The sequence below is a fragment of the Theropithecus gelada genome, chromosome 19 (genome assembly GCF_003255815.1).
Source record: "Theropithecus gelada isolate Dixy chromosome 19, Tgel_1.0, whole genome shotgun sequence".
NCBI lineage: Eukaryota > Metazoa > Chordata > Mammalia > Primates > Cercopithecidae > Theropithecus > Theropithecus gelada.
In genome coordinates this window covers 7,927,667-7,945,936 of record NC_037687.1, presented here as the reverse complement: position 1 = coordinate 7,945,936, position 18,270 = coordinate 7,927,667, and the positions used below count along the sequence as shown (strand labels likewise).

General features: G+C 55.8%; 1 protein-coding gene across 1 annotated transcript; it reads left to right on the top strand.

The window, feature by feature from the left end:
- The first annotated feature begins 261 nt into the window (after positions 1–261).
- On the top strand, positions 262–18,188 carry TIMM44 (translocase of inner mitochondrial membrane 44). The gene is made up of 13 exons (XM_025367107.1): positions 262–580; positions 3,114–3,209; positions 6,489–6,659; positions 9,894–9,974; positions 10,695–10,844; positions 10,931–11,070; positions 11,363–11,448; positions 11,997–12,089; positions 12,176–12,300; positions 13,722–13,772; positions 16,780–16,869; positions 17,127–17,237; positions 17,602–18,188. Exons 1-13 carry the CDS (start codon positions 533–535, stop codon positions 17,719–17,721), a joined length of 1,362 nt encoding a protein of 453 aa, XP_025222892.1. The 5' UTR covers positions 262–532; the 3' UTR covers positions 17,722–18,188.
- Positions 18,189–18,270: the final 82 nt, after the last annotated feature.

Genomic DNA, 18,270 nt, shown 5'->3' with positions numbered 1-18,270 from the left:
CTCCTTCGTTTTCCTGGAGCAACTCACTTGCTGGTATCTCAGTCATTGTCAATCAGTCAGTCATTGCAGGGACAGCCATAGACAATTACTCTCGAGCTGGTCCGCCGGTCAATCAGAATCCAATCGAATCCGTTCTTGTGGTCGGTGGACCCACGAGCCTGTACCGCCTGCCACCAGCGCCCGGCGCGTTCTGTAGCGGAATTACCGCAGGTGACGGAATCCCCGCCCTTGGGCTCCGCCCCTTCGTAGTCGCGCCCAATCACAGATCTGACCCTCCCAGGAGGGCCCGTCCCCCGGCCCACAGCCACTCACAGGCCCCGTCCTTCCAAAACACTACCCTATCAGAGGCCAAGCTCTCTAGGAATTACCTACCCTTTTAATGTCCCGCCCCTATGACGGACCCAATCGCAGGGCTCTCCCTCCCCGAAACCCCGCTGCCGGACCGGCGTGTCTCAGGTTTGCGCCACTCTAGGCTGAAGCGGCGGATGACGCAACCGGGCCGCGCCGCGAGAAGGTCACACGGTTCTCCAACATGGCGGCGGCGGCGGCGGTGCGGAGTGGCTGGTGCCGCTGTCCACGGGTGAGCGGCGGTGCGGTGCTGGCAGGGCGGGCTTAGGGGTCTTCTGGGCCTTCGGCCACCAAGGCTTTCTTCTCAGGCCCTTGGCCCTCGCGACCCTTGCTTGGGCTCCGTAGAAAGCTTAGGGTTGGAACGTTGGGTCAGCAGAGGCCAGGACAGGGGGCACAGAGCGTGGCCTGAGGGCGGGGACAGAGCTTACCGGGCAGGGGGCGGCGATGCGCGGAGCCTGGGAGGGAGCTGATCACCCTTCGCCCTCTGATCAGACTCCACGTGTACAGGAGAGTGAATGGTAGCCAGGGCGGCGGCGTCCCGTGGAAAAAAGTAGAGGGGAAGGAAAAAAAACGTGAACTTCACAGCTCTCGGTTAAATGCCAGGTCCGCTACCGAGAGCATTTCTTGTCTCGTTTCTTCTAACGTTCATTGTGGACGTGCGAGAGGTGGTTCACGCCCTGGCAGGCTCTTAGGTCCACAGGGCAGTGGGAGTCAAGACATGTAAGGCGCACTCAGAAAGTAGTACTTCAAATTGCTCGTGCTCTTCGTTTCCTCTTCTTCTTTTTATTTGTTTTTTTGTTTTTTTTTTTGAGACGGAGTTTCGCTCTTGTCGCCCAGTCTGGAGTGCAATGGCGCGATCTCGGCTCACTGCAACTTCTGCCTCCCGGATTCAAGCGATTCTCCTGCCTCAGCCTCAGGTGGATCACCTGAGGTCAGGAGTTCCAGATCAACTGGCCAGTATGGTGAAATCCCGTCTCTACTAAAACGCCATCTCTACTAAAAATACAAAAAAATTAGCTGGGCATGGTGTCTCGCTCCTGTAATCCCAGCTACTCGGGAGGCTGAGGCAGGAGAATCGCTTGAACCCGGGAGGCGGAGGTTTCAGTGAGCCAAGATCATCCCACTTTACTCCAGCCTGGGTGACAGAGGGAGACTCCGTCTCAAAAAAAAAAAAAAAAAAAAAAGTTATCCTCAAGTAAATGCAGGAGATGGTAGGCACCTGTGTAAGTTTGGGATGTTCCATGGGTTCTCAGAGGTAGGAGGCAGAGAACAGAGAGAAAAACGGCCCAGGAAATGTGGAAATGGTGGAGAAGTTGTACCTGGTCTTTTGACATCAACACACCAGGTTCAGGTGCCGAGTTGAACAGGACCTTCACAGAGCTTTTTTTTAACCCCCAGTTTTTTGTGGAGGCAGGGTCTTGCTATGTTGCCCAGGCCGGTCTCAAACTCCTGAGCTCAAATGATCCTCCCGCCTCAGCCTCCCAAAGTATCGGGATTACAGGTATGAGCCACCAGCTCAGTGTCTGCACAGAACTTAAAGTTCATCATTTGGTAGGAGAATAAACTGCCTTTTACTTTTATTTGATTTTTTTTTTTTGAGACAGAGTCTTGCTCTGTCGCCCAGGCTGGAGTGCAGTGGCACGATCTCGGCTCACTGCACCCTCTGCCTCCCGGGTTTAAGCAATACTCCTGCCTCAGCCTCCCAAGTAGCTGAGACTACAGGTGTGTGCCACCACGCCCGGCAAATTTTTGTATTTTTGGTAGAGACGGGATTTCACCATGTTGGCCAGGCTGATCTCGAACTCCTGGCTGGGTGATCCACCCGCCTCAGCCTCCCAGCGTGTTGGGGTCACAGGCGTGAGCCACCACACCCGGCCAGCAAGTGCCTTTTACATGAGGTCAGCCAAGTCTTTGCCCAGAGTGACTCCCCTAAATTACTCTGTTTATAGCCCAACCCTTGAGGAGGACATTGTAGGTTTATTCCAGAGTTGTCCCTGGGGACATTATCGATGTTTCTGTCTGAAAATCCAGTTCTCTCATCTTTGGAGGCTGGCAGAGATGGGGTGGGCTCGCAAGAGAAGACTGCTTGCCACTAGCATAGAAGCTTAGAGTGCCTACTTTCAGACTAAGAAATTAAATTGTACTGGTACATTTAGCCTTCTTCCCCGCCATGGGTTGGCATTTCCTGGGACCTGTCTATTTTCCCCCAGTTTCAGGGGCACGAGGATAGATATAGGCCCTGGAGGTACACACACAGCATTTTCTCTTTCTACCAGCTTCTACTTGCTTCTCAGACTTTGGGAAGATTACAGAGTGCCCGGCACACATCAGGCATAAGATAAAAATTGGCCAATGAGGCCAGGTGCGGTGGCTCATACCTGTAATCCCAGCACTTTGGAAGACTGGGAGAGGGGTGGATCACTTGGTCAGGAGTTCAAGACCAGCCTGGCCAACATGGCAAAAACCCTTCTCTCCTAAAAATACAAATATTAGCCAGGTGTGATGGTGCATACCTGTAATTCCAGCTATTCAGGAGACTGAGGCAGGAGAATTGCTCGAACCCAGGAGGTGGAGGTTGCAGTGAGCCGAGATCATATCACTGTACTCCAGCCTGGGCAACAGACTGAGACTCTGTCTCAAAAAAAAAAAAAAAAAAAAAATGGCCAGTGAGTCGCAGGCGACCCCTGCTGTTTTGTGTGTGGTCTGCTTACTTCTTGGTCAGCCTCTTATTAGAATGGATCTTTCTCGTCTCTTCCCCCCATTAGAGATGCCTCGCCAGTGGAATCCAATTCCTTTCCAGCCACAACCTACTCCACGGGTCGACCTATCAGATGCGCCGGCCGGGCGGAGAGCTGCCACTGGTGAGTGACTCAGGATGCTCAGGCCAGCAGACACAGGGGAGGCCTGAAAATTCCGATCCCATTGGCAGGAGGGAGGTTGTGGGGCGGTGGAGGTGGCTCACACCATCTCAGTGGTGGGCCTTGTGTGTCTGGGGCCTTCTGAATGACAGATCCCAGCGTGCCTGGCCTTCTCGGTCGCAGAAACACTTGACCTGCCTCTTGCTTGATGTCGTGAGGGGATAAGGTGCTGTCAGAATAGCCCGTTGTGTTGGCTGTAATGCTTGGAGGAGACCCTTGTATTGAACTGAATTCTGCTTCCCTGTGACCTCTGCCAGTGGGTGCCTCACCAAGCATGGCTATTTCCTTTCCTGGAAGATAGCCCTTTGATCATTGGTAGAGTCACCTCGTCACACCCAGAACTCAGTTTATCCTGGTCACTCCCCTTCAACTGTGCTTCTGTTGGTGTCTCAGCATCATGAGGACAGAAGCCCAAAACCTGACTCCCTTCCCCAGATCGGTACTTTTAGGCAGCGCGCACATTCTCCCTCTCTCTCTCTCTCTCTCTCTCTCTGCGCGCCCAGAGCCTCAGCTCAGCTGCCTCCTCGCAGGCAGCTACCTCCCTCTCCAGTCCTGTTCTGGGGCCATCGTGGGTGTGGGACAGGACCTGTGACTCTTCCCTTACTTGTCCAGTCCCCCGCCACACACACACACTCCCATGGTTTGTAGCCCAAGAGTCTCTGGTAGGGCTGCCATAAGGTTGTGTGATCCTGGATGGTCTTACTTAGAACTTGGGCTTCCCCTGGAGAAAGGCTAGCCAGGGTGGCATCTGAATGGGACTGCAGCCTGCTGACAGGAGGCCTGGCCACCTGTCCTGGGGAGCAGCACTGGGCTTTTTTTTTTTTTTTTAAAGACAGGGTCTCACTCTGTGGCCCAGGCTGGGGTGCAGTGGCACTATCACGGCTCACTGCAGCCTTGAACTCCTGGGCCTAAGTGATCCTCCCACCTCAGCCTCCTGAGTAGCTGGAACCACAGCTGTGTGACTCCACACCTGAGCACCAGGCTGGATGCGGCTTTCTCTTGTAGCTTGACAGGAGCCAGGGAGGGGATCCCACTTGGAGCTGGTATACCCAACACAGCTGTGGAAAAGTTGACCACAGGTGGCCACTTCCCCCTGATTTGATTATCGTATGATCATTCATTAAACTGTTTCTCTGTTTTGTTTTGTTTTTTGAAACAGAGTCTCACTCTGTCGTCCAGGCTGGAGTACAGTGGCAAGATCTCGGCTCACTGCAACCTCCACCCCCAGGTTCAAGCAATTCTCCTGCCTCTGCCTCCTCAGTAGCTGGGACTACAGGCACTCACCACCACACCTGGCTAATTTTTGTATTTTTAGTAGAGACAAGGTTTCACCATGTTGGCCAGGCTTGTCTTGGACTCTTGGCCTCAAGTGATCCACCCACCTGGGCCTCCCAAAGTGCTGGGATTACAGGCATGAACCACTGCGCCCAGCCTGCCTTTTTTTTTTTTTTTTTTTGAGATGGAGTCTCATTCCGTCGCCCAGGCTGGAGTACAGTGGCGTGATCTCGGCTCACTGCAGCCTCCGCCTCCCATATTCAAGCAGTTCTCCTGCTTCAGCCTCCCGAGTAGCTGGGATTACAGGCACCCACTACCACACCCAGCTAATTTTTGTATTTTTAGTAGAGACGGAATTTCCCTGTGTTGGTCAGGCTGGTCTGGAACTCCTGACCTTAAGTGATTCGCCCACCTTGGCCTCCCAAAGTGCTGAGATAACAGGCGTGAGTCACCGCACCCAGCCTTGATTTGCTTTTACAAGGCTTTATCTTTTTGAGCAGTTTTAGGTTTACAGAAAAATCGAACAGAATGTCCAAAGAGTTGCCATGCGCCTCCTCTCCCACCCAGCACACAGTTTTCTATTCTTCACCTCCTGCATTAGTGTGGCGCATCTGTTACAATTGACTGGATGTTGATACATTATTATTAACAAACGCATAGTTTACCTTCTGGTTCCCTCTTGGTGGTGTAGGTTCTCTGTGTGGCCATGATTACAGTATCATAATAGTCGTTTCACTGCCCTAAAATTTTTCTGTGTTGCCCCCACTCATCTCACCCTCTCCCTGCCAACCGCTGGCAACCACTGATCTTTTACTGTCTCCAGAGTTTTGCCTTTTCCAGAATGTTCTATAGTTAGAATCAGACAGTATGTAGCCTTTTCAGATTAGCTTATTTCACTTACTGTGATATACATTTAAGGTTCTTCTATGTCTTCTCACAGCTTGAGAGCATATTTCTTGTTTTTTTTTTTTTAATTATTATTATTTATTTTTGAGATGGAGTCTCGCTCTGTCCCCCAGGCTGGAGCAGTGGCACGATCTTGGCTCACTGCAGGCTCCACCTCCTGGGTTCACGCCATTCTCCTGCCTCAGCCTCCCAAGTAGCTGGGACTACAGGTGCCCGCCACCACACCCGGCTAATTTTTTGTATTTTTAGTAGAGATGGGGTTTCACCGTCTTAGCCAGGATGGTCTCGATCTTCTGACCTCATGATCCCCCTGCCTCGGCCTCCCAAAGTGCTGGGATTACAGGCATGAGCCACCGCGCCCAATCTTTTTTAAAAATTATTTTATTTTATTTTATTTTATTTGAGATGGAGTCTCGCTCTGTCACCCAGACTGGAGTGTAGTGGCATAATCTTGGCTCACTGCAGCCTCTTCCTCTCGGGTTCAAGCAATTCTTGTGCCTCAGCCTTCTGAGTAGCTGGGACTAAAGGCACACACCACTATGCCTGGCTAACTTTTGCATTTTTAGTAGAGATGAGGTTTTACCATTTTGGCCAGGCTGGTCTCAAACTCCTTACCTCAGGTAATCTGCCCACCTCAGCCTCCCAAAGTACTGGGATTACGGCGTGAACCATCGCGCCCGGCCTGTTTTTTAAATAGGGTGCTCTGTTGCCTAGGTTAGTCTCAAACTCATGGCCTCAAGCAATCCTCCCTCCTCAGCCTCCTAAAGTGCTGGTATCACAGGTGTGAGTCACTGCACCTGGCTGAGAGCTCATTTTTTTTCAGCACTGAATAATATCCTATTGTCTGGATATACATCCTTTTATTACCTGCTGTTTCTTTGTCTTATTATTATTATAAAAGAGATAGCTAATCATCATTAAATGTATATCTACAGAAAAGAAAACATTTAGAAAAATCCCTCAGAGTCCCTCTGTGGGGCAGTTCATTGTATGTTCTTCTAGTATGTTCTTTAAATTTTTTTTCTTGTATATTCTTTCTAGTCCAAATCATATTCTTCTGGAAACAGAAAAGGCTTTCTGTCCGGCTTGCTAGATAATGTCAAACAAGAATTAGCCAAAAACAAAGAAATGAAAGAAAGTATAAAAAAATTCCGTGACGAGGCCAGAAGGCTAGAAGAATCAGACGTGCTCCAGGAGGCCAGAAGGAAATACGTGAGTTTCTTTGCTGCTTTTTTTTCCCCCACCCAGGCTGTAGTATAGTGGCGCGATCTTGGTTCACTGCAACCTCTGCCTCCCAGGTTCAAGTGATTCCCCTGCTTCAGCTTCCTAAATAGCTGGGATTACAGGCAGGCACCACCACGCCCAGCTAATTTTTATATTTTTAGTAGAGACGGGGTTCCACCATGTTGGCCAGGCTGGTCTCGAACTCCTGACCAGAAGTGATCCGCCCTCCTAAGCCTTCTAAAGTGCTGGGTTGACAGGCGTGAGCCACCGCATTAGGCCCCTTTGCTTCTTACTTTCCTTGGTTGACATGTTTGTTTCCAGGGCCAGGGTTTCTCCAGGCCAGGGACAGCCAGAGGAGCTCAGAGCTGGACGGCTGGGGACAGGGTGGCTTGTGAGGAAGTGAGGTCACTGCTCTGATGCACTAGTGAGAGGGAGCCAGGGGACAGGAGCGGGTCTCCAGGCCTCTGGGTTCTGCCATGCAACCATGCAGCGTTCTGTACAGCTTGAAGCATGGTCCCCAGACCAGCAGCAGTGGCTGCTCCTGGGAGGGGATGAGCAGCGCAGAGGCTCACACCCTCCTAAACTGCCAGGCCAGCACCCGCATCTTCACAGGCCCCCAGGCCCTTCATGCACACCAGCTTTGGGCTGCAGCACTCCTGAGAGCTCCCAGCTGTAGCCCTCTGAGTGGAGCCGGGTGGAAACTGGGTGATGGCGCTGATATTTTATTTCTTTTTTTTTTTTTTGAGACGGAGTCTGGCGCTGTCGCCCAGGCTGGAGTGCAGTGGCCGGATCTCAGCTCACTGCAAGCTCCGCCTCCCGGCTTCACGCCATTCTCCGGCCTCAGCCTCCCGAGTAGCTGGGACTACAGGCGCTGCCACCTCGCCCGGCTATTTTTTGTATTTCTTAGTAGAGACAGGGTTTCACCGTGTTAGCCAGGATGGTCTCGATCTCCTGACCTCGTGATCCGCCCATCTCGGCCTCCCAAAGTGCTGGGATTACAGGCTTGAGCCACCGCGCCCGGCCTTGATATTTTATTTTATTTTATTTTATTTTATTTTGTTTTGTTTTATTTTATTTTATTTTATTTCGTTTTGTTTTGTTTTATGAGATGGAGTCTTGCTGTGTCACCCAGGCTGGAGTGCAGTGGCGCCATCTTGGCTCACTTCAACCTCTGGCTCCTGGGTTCAGATGATTCTCCTGCGTCAGCCTCCAAGGTAGCTAGGATTACAGGCGCCCGCCACCACACCGAGCTGATTTGTTGTTGTTGTTTTTTGAGACAGTCTTACTCTGTTGCCCAGGCTGGAGTGCAGTGGTACGATTTGGCTCACCACAACCTCTGCCTCCTAGGCTCAAGCAATTCTCCTGCCTCAGCCTCCTGCGTAGCTAGGATTACAGGCACGTACCACTACCACCCAGCTAATTTTTGTATTTTTAGTAAAGATAGGGTTTCACCATGTTGGCCAGGCTGGCCTTGAACTCCTGACCTCAAATGATCCACCTGCCTTGGCCTCCCAGAGTGTTGAGATTACAGGCGTGAGCCACCGTGCCCAGCCCTGTATTTCTTTTTGTAGAGATGGGGTTTCTTCACCATGTTGGCCAGGCTGTTCTCAAACTCCTGGCCTCAAGTGATCTGCCCGTCTCAGGTTCCCAAAGTGCTGGGATTACGGGTGTGAGCCACTGCTCCCAGCCTGTGATTATTAATTGTGACTTCTTTTCTTGAGCAGTTGCCAAGCCCTGGCTTCTGGGAATGGCTCTGCGTTCCTTTATTTGTAAGGGCCCTGCGAGGCGGGTACCGTGTCCCATCTTAGCAATGAGTGCTGAGCCTCAGAGATGCACCTGCCACGGGACCCGTGGAATTTGGTTTGGTTTGGTTTAGTTTGTGTTTTTTTTTGTTTGTTTTTTGTTTTTCTCTTTTGAGATGGAGTTCCGCTCTGTCACCGAGGCTGGAGTGCAGTGGTTCGGTCTCAGTTCACTGCAACCTCTGCCTCCCTGGGTTCAAGCGATTCTCCTGCCTCAGCCTCCCGAGTAGCTGGGATTAGAGACGTGTGCCACCACGCACGGCTAATTTTTGTGTTTTTAGTAGACATGGGGTTTCATCACGTTGGCCAGGCTGGTGTTGAACTCCTGACCTCAGGTGATTCATCCACCTTGGCCTCCCAGAGTGCTGGGATTACAAGCATGAGCCACCGTGCCCAGCCTAGTTTGGTTTTTTGAGACAGGGTCTTGCTCTGTCACCCTGGCTGGAGTACAGTGGTGTGATCACAGCTTACTGCAGTCCTGACCTTCCCATGTTCAGGTGATTCTCCCACCTCAGCCTCCTGAGTAGCTGTGACTAAAGGCATGGGATACCACATCTGGCTAATTTTTTTATGTTTCTAGAGACAGGGTCTCTCCATGTTGCCTGTGCTGGTCTCGAACTCCTGGGCTCAAGTGATCCTCCCATCTCAGCTTCCCAAAGAGCTGGGACTACAGCTCACATGCCCAGCCCTTCTTTATCATGAATGCAGGGGCCATCTGAAGACAGAGCAGGCTGAGTTTGGAGTGGGATGGATGGGGCGGGAGACGTAAGACCAAGCTGTGGTGGCTGGAGGCTGGATGAGGGGCACAGTGATGACAAGCAAGGCCACCTCCTACCACTGAGTGAAAGGCGAAGGCTGGGCCTCATGTTCTCAGGTGGTAGCTGCCAAGCAGGGGCCCAAGTCTGCCGGCCTCTGGGCACGGAGCTCACCGTTGCGGAGACCCTCAATCCAAGCCATATGGGCAGCCAGGGGCCCTGGAGGCAGCGCATGCTGGCAGGTGCGGGGACCGAGGGGCTGCTGAGAAAATGCCTCTTGGGCCTTTGGCTATAAGAGAAATGTCACTGCCGTGTCAGAACACACAGACTTAAAGACACAATGCTTGGCCAGGCACAGTGGCTCACGGCTGTAATCCCAGCACTTTGGGAGGCCGAGGCAAGTGGATCACTTGAGGTTAGAAATTTGAGACCAGCCTGGCCAACGTAGTAAAACCCTGTCTACTGAAAATACAAAAATTAGCCAGGCATGGTGGCGGGCCCTGTAATCCCAGCTACTTGGGAAGGTAGGGCAGGAAAATCACTTGAACCTGGGTGGAGGAGGTTGCAGTGAGCTGAGATCATGCCACTGCACTCCAGTCTGGGCAACGGAGTGAGACGTCATCTCAAAAAAAAAAAAAAAAAAAAAGGACACAATGCTCTTTACCTAGAAAACCATCGAGTCAGAAACCATGCGGACGAGCGAGGTGCTACGGAAGAAGCTTGGGGAGCTGACGGGCACCGTGAAGGAGGTAACAGTGCCATGCCTGCCTGGAGCTGCTGGGGCCATCGAAGTCCCCCGGCCGCTGGAGGCTGGAGGAAGAGTGGGATCCTGGGTGGGGGCGGCTTGGCAGCAGTGGGTGGCATGGGGCGTGCTGCCACCCTCGTGAAGGTTTCAGGAGTTCTGGGCACACGCAGGGTGAGGTCAGACTGGGAACCTTGCATGACAGTTGACCCAGTAAGTCGGCAGCAGTAAGTGCTACTAGCCAGGACTCGAGGAGAACATGAAAATGTTTTTCCTGCCTAAAAATAGGAGGGGAGGGGCCGCGTCCACCGCCTCCCGAGGGTAGAGGCAGGAGCGAGGATTCCTGGGGTGCTGCGGGCTCTCCTGTTGCCTATTCTGTCCAACTTTGTCCAGCATGGGGCGCCCTGCCCGCCCTTCTTTCCCTGGGATCCCGTCCTTGGGAATCCTTGCTGCCAGGCAGTTCCCAGGTCTCCAGAGGACTCCTCCCCATTTTGGAGAGGGGCCAGTTGACCCAGCGTCTCACTCAGAGCCCAGGGGCCAGCACCCCAGAAGCCATGGCGGTGTTCTCATGGCTCCGGGGGTTCCGCGCACCACAGGAGCACAGAAGGCCTCTGCCGGCCTCAGGGAGCCAGATCTGCCCTTCTCTCTGGCAGGAATTAATTCCTTCTGCCCACCCCCTGCCCTCAGGGCCGGTGCCAATGCCGCCTCTCTGTGTCTGTCTCAGTAGAGCCTTCATGAAGTCAGTAAAAGTGATCTGGGCCGGAAAATCAAGGAGGGTGTGGAAGAAGCAGCCAAGACAGCCAAGCAGTCAGCCGAGTCGGTATCCAAAGGTGGGGAGAAGCTGGGCAGGACGGCGGCCTTCAGAGCCCTCTCCCAGGTGAGCCCAGGCCTGGGCCAGGGCGTGCAGCCTGGGGCGGCTGAACCCCAGACACCCACCCCAGCCCCGCTGTGCCTCCCTCGCAGGGGGTGGAGTCGGTGAAGAAGGAAATTGACGACAGCGTCCTGGGGCAGACCGGGCCCTACCGGAGGCCCCAGCGACTCCGGAAGAGAACGGAGTTTGCAGGAGAGAAGTTCAAGGAGGAGAAAGTGTTTGAGCCAAATGAGTAGGTGCCAGCCTGTGGCCCTCGCTGCCCCCATTTTGGGCAGCTTTCACTGCTGTCTATTTCGGGCGCCCACCAATGGTTCCCTCCTGGGTCCGTTTCTTGAGTTTGCCTTTTGCCCAAGGTTCCCGGCTCCCTCGAATTTGAGGGTGAGAGGTAAGGGCGGGGTCCTCAGAGCCCCTAGGTTTGAGGTCTCAGCTGCCTGCTGTCCTCTGCTGCCCCTCCCTGCAGCCACAGGAGGGCACAGGGTGGCCCCAGCGCCGCCGCTCACCCCAGCGCCCACTCTCTTCCCCAGGGAGGCCCTGGGGGTGGTGCTGCACAAGGACTCCAAGTGGTACCAGCAGTGGAAGGACTTCAAGGAGAACAACGTGGTGTTTAACCGTGAGTGTGGGTGTCTCGGAGGGCAGGTGACCGTGTCCCGGGCAGTCGGCGGACCGCAGGGTGATCCTGCATTGGGCACAAGACAGAGCCCCATTTTGCAGAGGAGGAGGCCAGGGTCAGAGTGGGCCAGTCACTTCTTTGCAGTCACCTGATGGTGCGGTGTACATTCTGCCGCCAGAAGCCAGGCGCGCCCTCATAAGCACAGTCAGGGCCCCGAAATGAGCCGCAGGCCCCTGTCCCTTGTCCTGTGCGGACTGCTAGAGGCCTGTGTTTCCTTTGTAGTGAAAGCAACAGCCAGCGGGGTGGCGGCCCATAACTTACACAGCCCCGCTAGGGCCGCAGCTGAGGTGCCTCTGCGCCTGGCCAGGTAGGTGGGCAGGCAGCGGTCCCCAAGCACAGATGAGGATGCAGGCCCACAGCCGTCCCCTCCCTGACCCCACCCGTCAGGGTGGATCCCGCAGGGGCCACAGAGAGCCCCTGGAAGCTGTGAGGGAGGGGCGTGTTTCTGGAAGGGGCCCCTTCTCCAGCACCTGCCCTGTCATCCACAGGGTTCTTCGAGATGAAGATGAAGTATGATGAAAGCGACAACGCGTTCATCCGGGCATCCCGGGCCCTTACGGACAAGGTCACCGACTTGCTGGGTGAGTGAGTCATCCCCGGACCCCGAAGGCTGGTGGTGGGGTGGGGTCCCTGGCCCTCCCTAAACTCCCGGCTCCGCTCCCTGCAGGGGGCCTGTTCTCCAAGACAGAGATGTCGGAGGTGCTCACAGAGATCCTCCGGGTGGACCCAGCCTTTGACAAGGACCGGTTTCTGAAGCAGTGCGAGAACGACATCATCCCCAATGTCCTGGAGGTGGGTGCCGCGCCCCCAGGAACCCTCCCAGGTGGCAGGTCCTGGCTCCACCACCTCCCCCGCCCCAGCCGGCACCCTGGGTGCTGCCAGGGAACTCCGCTGCCGAGGCTGTTTTCTGAGGAGGCTGGTTGCACACGGGCTCCTGCCTGGCTGCAGCTGCCCCACGAGCTATGCCCGAAGCCCTTCCTGGGCCTTCCTGGCACCTCCAGTGCCTCCAGGTGCCGTTTCCCTCACTCCTCCTGCCTGAGGCTGTTGTTCCCTTGAGGTTGCTGGGAGCAGCTGCTGGAGTCTAGAGTTTATTTCAGGTGCCTGGAGCCCCTCGCCCCTTGGGAGAAGTGGGCGTCCGTCCTCAGACATCAGAGCTGGCCCCAGGCCACCTCTGACCCAGACCTGCAGCCAAGGGGGTTCCCTCACGGTGCCGTCCCTGGCAACCAGACCCTCGTTGGGCTTATAGATGAGGGTATCTTGCTCAGGGTTATGCTGCAGCCCGCCCCCTACAAGCCTCTCCCTGAGGTCGGCGGCCTCTTGTCTTCCCTGCTGCCTCTGCCTCTCTGCAGCCCCCAGGATGCAGGAGGAGCCTGGACACCTTCGGCCCAGTCGGGCCAGGCCTCTGGAAGGCCGTTCATGGGACTCTCCATCCTCGGCCCCGCTGGCCGCCGCCCAACGTCCCCTTCCTCCTCCAGTTTCCCGTATCCTTCCCGCCACTTCAGGCAGGGCTGGGAGGCGGTGCAGATGGGCGCCATGCCCCAGAACAGCAGCCTGAGCACGCGGCGCCTTCCGGGCTGGGTGGTGGGAGCCGAGTGTTCTGGCCACCCGCCCCCTGCCGCTCACAGTTTTCACCACCAGCATCCGGCGCCTTCCCGCTCTTCTCCCCGCTTCAGGCGCCTCCCTCCCCCGCATCGGATCCGGCCCAGGCTCTGGGATCCTGTGGAAGCAGCTCCCAGCCCAGTCCCGCCCCCTGTAGCCCACCCTCCCTCTCGCTGCCCCCAGCCATTAGGAGGCAGCCGGTCCCATGGTGGGCCTTGCAGTCCGAAACGTGGTCCCGCGGGGGACAGAGGACATGGGCTCACTGCGGGAGCCAGAGTGTGGGTCCTCATCTCCCTGGCTCGGATTCCTGACCAGGCTGAAAGCTGGGTCCCCAGCCAGACCTCCGGTTCCACGGGGTCCCCCCCGGGGTGCCTCCTGGGTGGTCATCCGCAGGCTGCCCTCCGCCTGTGCCCAGGCCAGAGCCAGGCACTCACACCAGCAGGGACGGGCCTGGGGAGGGACATCCAGTGCCACAGCTCCACCTGTGCCCCACAGGTGGCAGCTGGGGGTGTCCAAGGAAACCCCCCGCACCACTGGAGAATGTTCCTAGGACCTCGCCTGCTGCCTGAAAAGCCCACTCTCGTTCTGGTGCTTATTTTCCCCTTCCTTTTTAGGCCATGATTTCTGGAGAGCTTGACATTCTCAAAGACTGGTGCTATGAAGCTGTGAGTACTTCCTTTTTTTTTTTTTTTAAGGCCTAAAAAATCACCATGGAGAAGTTCCATTTCGGTGGCTCCGTTAGGGTAGCTCCCGACAGGCAGGACCTGGGCTCCTTGTGGGGGGGTCCTCACGTCTCACCCTCCGAGAGCCTGACACCGCCCGCCCCGACCTTCCATTCCTCAGCGTGTTACACATCTGGGCTCTCAGGCTGGACACCGGGTCACCCGCCAGTCCTTTGCTCCCAGACTGTAAACTCGGTTAGGGAGAATCCTTTTCTGGGCTGGTGTCTAAGAGATGGCTGGCTGGGGGTGTCCCCTGGGCCTGTGAGAGATCACAAAGCCGCCAATTTTACTGGGCCTTTTTTTTCTCCTCCAATCTTAAAATAATTTTGGTTAGGTCTGGGCGCTGTGGCCCATGCCTTCAATCCCAGCAGCCCAAGGCGTTTAAGCCCAGGCATTCAAGACTAGCCTGGGAAACAGCAAGATGCCGTCTCTACAAAAAAATTTAAAATGAGCCCAGTGGCCGGGCGCAGCGACTCACGCCTGTAATCCCAGCACTTTGGGAGGCCGAGGCAGGCGGATCACTTGAGGTCAGGAGTTCGAGACCAGCCTGGGCAACATGGTGAAACTCCATCTCTACTAAAATAAAAAAATTAGCCAGGCGTGCTGGTGCATGTCTGTAATCCCAGCTACTGGGGAGGCTGAGGCAGTAGAATTGCTTAAATCCAGGAGGCGGAGGTTGCAGTGAGCCAAGGTCGTGCCACTGTACTTCAGCCTGGGCAACAGAGCAAGATTCTGTCTCCAAAAAAGAAAAAAATGAGCCAAGCATGGTGGCAGGCACCTGTTGTCCCATCTATTAGAGAGGCTGAGGTGGGAGGATCACTTGAGCCCAGGAGGTCAAGGCTGCAGTGAGTCATCGCACCACAGCACTCCAGCCTGGTGACAGAGCAAGACACTGTCACTAAGGAAATGATAGGCCGGGCGTGTTGGCTCACGCCTGTAGTCCCAGCACTTTGGGAGGCTGAGGTGGGCATATTGCCTGAGGTCAGGAGTTCGAGACCAGTCTGGCCCACATGGTGAAACCCCATCTGTACTAAAAATACAAAAATTAGCCAGGCCTGGTGGTGGACACCTGTAGTCCCAGCTACTCAGGAGGCTGAGGCAGGAGAACTGCTTGAACCCAGGAGGCAGAGGTTGCAGTGAGCCGGGATTGCGCCACTGCACTCCAGCCTGGGTGACAGAGCGAGACTGTCTGGAAAAAAAATACAAAGGAAATAATAATTTTAGTGAAAGAGAGTCGCAGGAGAGGTGATTGCAGCCGTGAAGCAAAATGAGGTCTTCGGGGGCCTGACTGCCCTGTTTCTGGTGGCTGCAGTGGCCTGGGGTGCATGCTGGGGCAGGGGGTCAAGGAGAGTGTGGGTCTCCCACATGACTATGGGGGCTGGGAGCCAAGTGGGGTTTGAAGGCGTCACCCACCCCACTTCCCAGGCCAGAGCAGAGTCCTGTGCTCACCTCCCAGGAGTCGTGAGAATGAAGTGTGATCACAGAAACCAGGGCAGTGCTGGCCTCGGGCCAGAGGGAACCCGCAGAGGTAACCCTGGTAACCAAACAGCCCCTGGAAGGGTGGGGGGAGCTTTCATCGGTGACCCGGGGCCGCCACCTATGGGGGTGCAGGTGAGGTTATGGCACTGGGTGCCCCGCCCCAGGCCCTGGGGAGCCTCCAGGGCCTGCCGAGTTTCTCGGACCCATTAGCTGCCCTCACGACACGATCCTGAAACATAGATCCAAACAAAACAGCCATAGTCTTCCCGCACAGGAAGGAGCTGTGTGTCCTGATGAGGCCCCAATTGCTTCTCGGAGTCAAAGCTTGGGGTTCGGGGGCCACCAGCAGCACCGCATACCTGGGGTCCGGTCCAGCTATCTGCCCCATCCCTGGCAGCCTCCCTATCCCTGCCCCAGTCCATCCCCGTGGGGCTCCCAGCTCCCGTCTCCTCAGGCCACCTCATCTCACCCTATTCGCTCCCCGACCTGTGTGTTTCTTTCCCTGGCTTCTTCGTATTAAGCGATCCAGAATGTTTCTTGGCTAATTCTATTCTGCACCCAGCTCATAAACAACTTGGAAAAAGCAGAGGAGAAGATGTCAGATTTTCTTTTTAAATACTCCCCTGCATGGTGACTAATCCGGCAGGCATTTATGAGTTTCGGTGTAGATTTTTTTTTTTTTTTTTGGTGTTTTTTTTTTGTTTTGGTGTTTTGTTTTTTTTTTTTTTTTGGTTTTTTGTTTTGTTTTTACCTTGGGACCATTGCGCCACAGCCGGCTCGCTTTGCCGGGGAGCTGCTGGTGCCCTGGAAACAGCTGAAGCTGCGGCCACATCCACAGAAGTGTTTTTAAAATGTCACCTTTAAGAAACCGAACAAGTAGGATTGGCTCTGGGTTTTTTTTTTCCTCCCCTCCGCGGATCAGTCATTTCCATAAAAAGTAGATGCTATCGGAACATCTCATGGTTTCATGCCAAGCCCAGAGAAACCTCCAGTGAAAACGTGTCTTGGGGGCTGCTTCCTGTGCCTGGCACAGGCGCAAGGGGGTTGAGGGTGACACTGGGGGCTGGTCAGTGACAGAGGCAGCCTCGGGCTGAGGACAGATCCTAGAAGAGGCGTTTGATCTCAGGCCAAGGTTCAGAGTGTGGTGAATATGGAAGTATTAAAGATCAGCCAAGGGGCCGCCAGCTTAGCTCTGGGAGTGGATTTGGGATTTTGTTCCAAGAGAATCACCCACTTTGCTGATTAATCCTGTTTTCATTGGGTCAGCTGGATAGAGTGTGGTTCCCAGGAGAGGGAAATGTGTGATCTGGGCCAGTAAGTGGGTGGCACCTGCCTTCCCACTTGGACTTGGGTTCTTGGCCTCTGCCATTGCTGGCTGGCGGCAGGGCGCCAGGGCATGTGGGCAGCAGCTCTGTGTGGCGTGGCGCCTGTCCTGGCGGCATCACGCAGACGTGTCGGCCTCTCATTGCAGACTTACAGCCAGCTGGCCTACCCCATCCAGCAGGCCAAGGCGCTGGGTCTCCAGTTCCATTCTCGCATCCTAGACATTGACAACATTGACGTAAGCACCTCTCGCAGTAGGGGCCCGGGCCACCATCGGGGCTGGGAACTATGGCCCAGACAGGGCCCAGGAGGTGGCCTTGCCAGGGGCTGGGGGCCATGTGCTCATCCGAGAGGTCTTGGGCTTCTCCCAGGGGAGGGTCTCAAGGGAAGCCTGGGCCTGGTCTGAGAGGCAGGGCCCACGGGGAGGGCCTGGTGCTGGAGCCTTCTCCCAGCAGGGCCATCCTCTGAGGCCCACCCCTCTCGGCCCCTCTGCAGCTGGCCATGGGCAAGATGATGGAGCCGGGGCCGGTGCTCATCATCACTTTCCAGGCGCAGCTGGTGATGGTGGTCCGGAACCCTAAAGGCGAGGTGGTGGAGGGCGACCCGGTGAGTGTGGAGCGGGACGGGGCGGGCAGACGGCACCGCCTGTCCCCAAGATCTGTGTGTGGCCATCCGGCAGGGACCCCAGCTCAGAGCCCCGAAGCCCTGGGACTGGGTGGGGATGCAGAGAAACTCCTGGGCCAGAGTTTGGGGTTGAGGGAGGTTGGAGACCAGCAGACCTGTCTTTTTTTTTTTTTTTTTTTTTTACCGAGGCCTGAGTGGTTCCTGAGTCTAGGCAATTGTGCTGGCCTCTCCTCCCAGCCCCGGGGGAGGTTGCCGGTGGCTCCTGCCCCACAGAGCCTGGCCCCTCCCAGAGCCGCCTGGGTTGTCTCACCCCTCTCAACGGCACCCTTCCCACCCCACCCTGCAGGACAAGGTGCTGCGGATGCTGTACGTGTGGGCGCTCTGCCGAGACCAGGACGAGCTCAACCCCTACGCGGCCTGGCGGCTCCTGGACATCTCAGCCTCCAGCACCGAGCAGATCCTCTGAGTGCGGTGCCACAGCCAGGGAGCCCCGGGCTGGGTCATCAGGCACAGAGGCACCACGACACCCCCTGCAGCAACTCCAGACCTCTGGGAACAAGACTGCGGGCTCTGCCCCCAGCTCTGCCAGAAGAGCTGCAAGACCAGCTGGCCGGGGAGGGGACAACGGGCTGCTGCGGGTGCCTGGCAGCTGGAGACACTCCCCCCAGGCCCGGCCCCTGCCCTGTTGCTCTGCCCTGCAGGGGTCCCGGTGCCTGGTCACCTGGGGTGCACACAGGCCACCCAGTGCCAAGAGGCCCCAGGGCCCAGGGACTCCCTCCACAGCAGGGTGGGACCCGGGACCTACTGCTCAGTGGCCCGCTGGCCACGTCAGCTAAGCCACTTTAGGTCCATTTTTTATTTTAACAGTGCTCTTCCATTCTGTGCGTAAGCCCGAGATTTGGAAAGAATAAAACACCGAATTGCAGAAGAGCAGCTCCGGAGTCTGAAGTGTCTTCTCTGGCGCGGGAGTGGCCGGGGCGAGGGTGGGGGTGGGAGCGGGCGGCTGCTCTGGGAG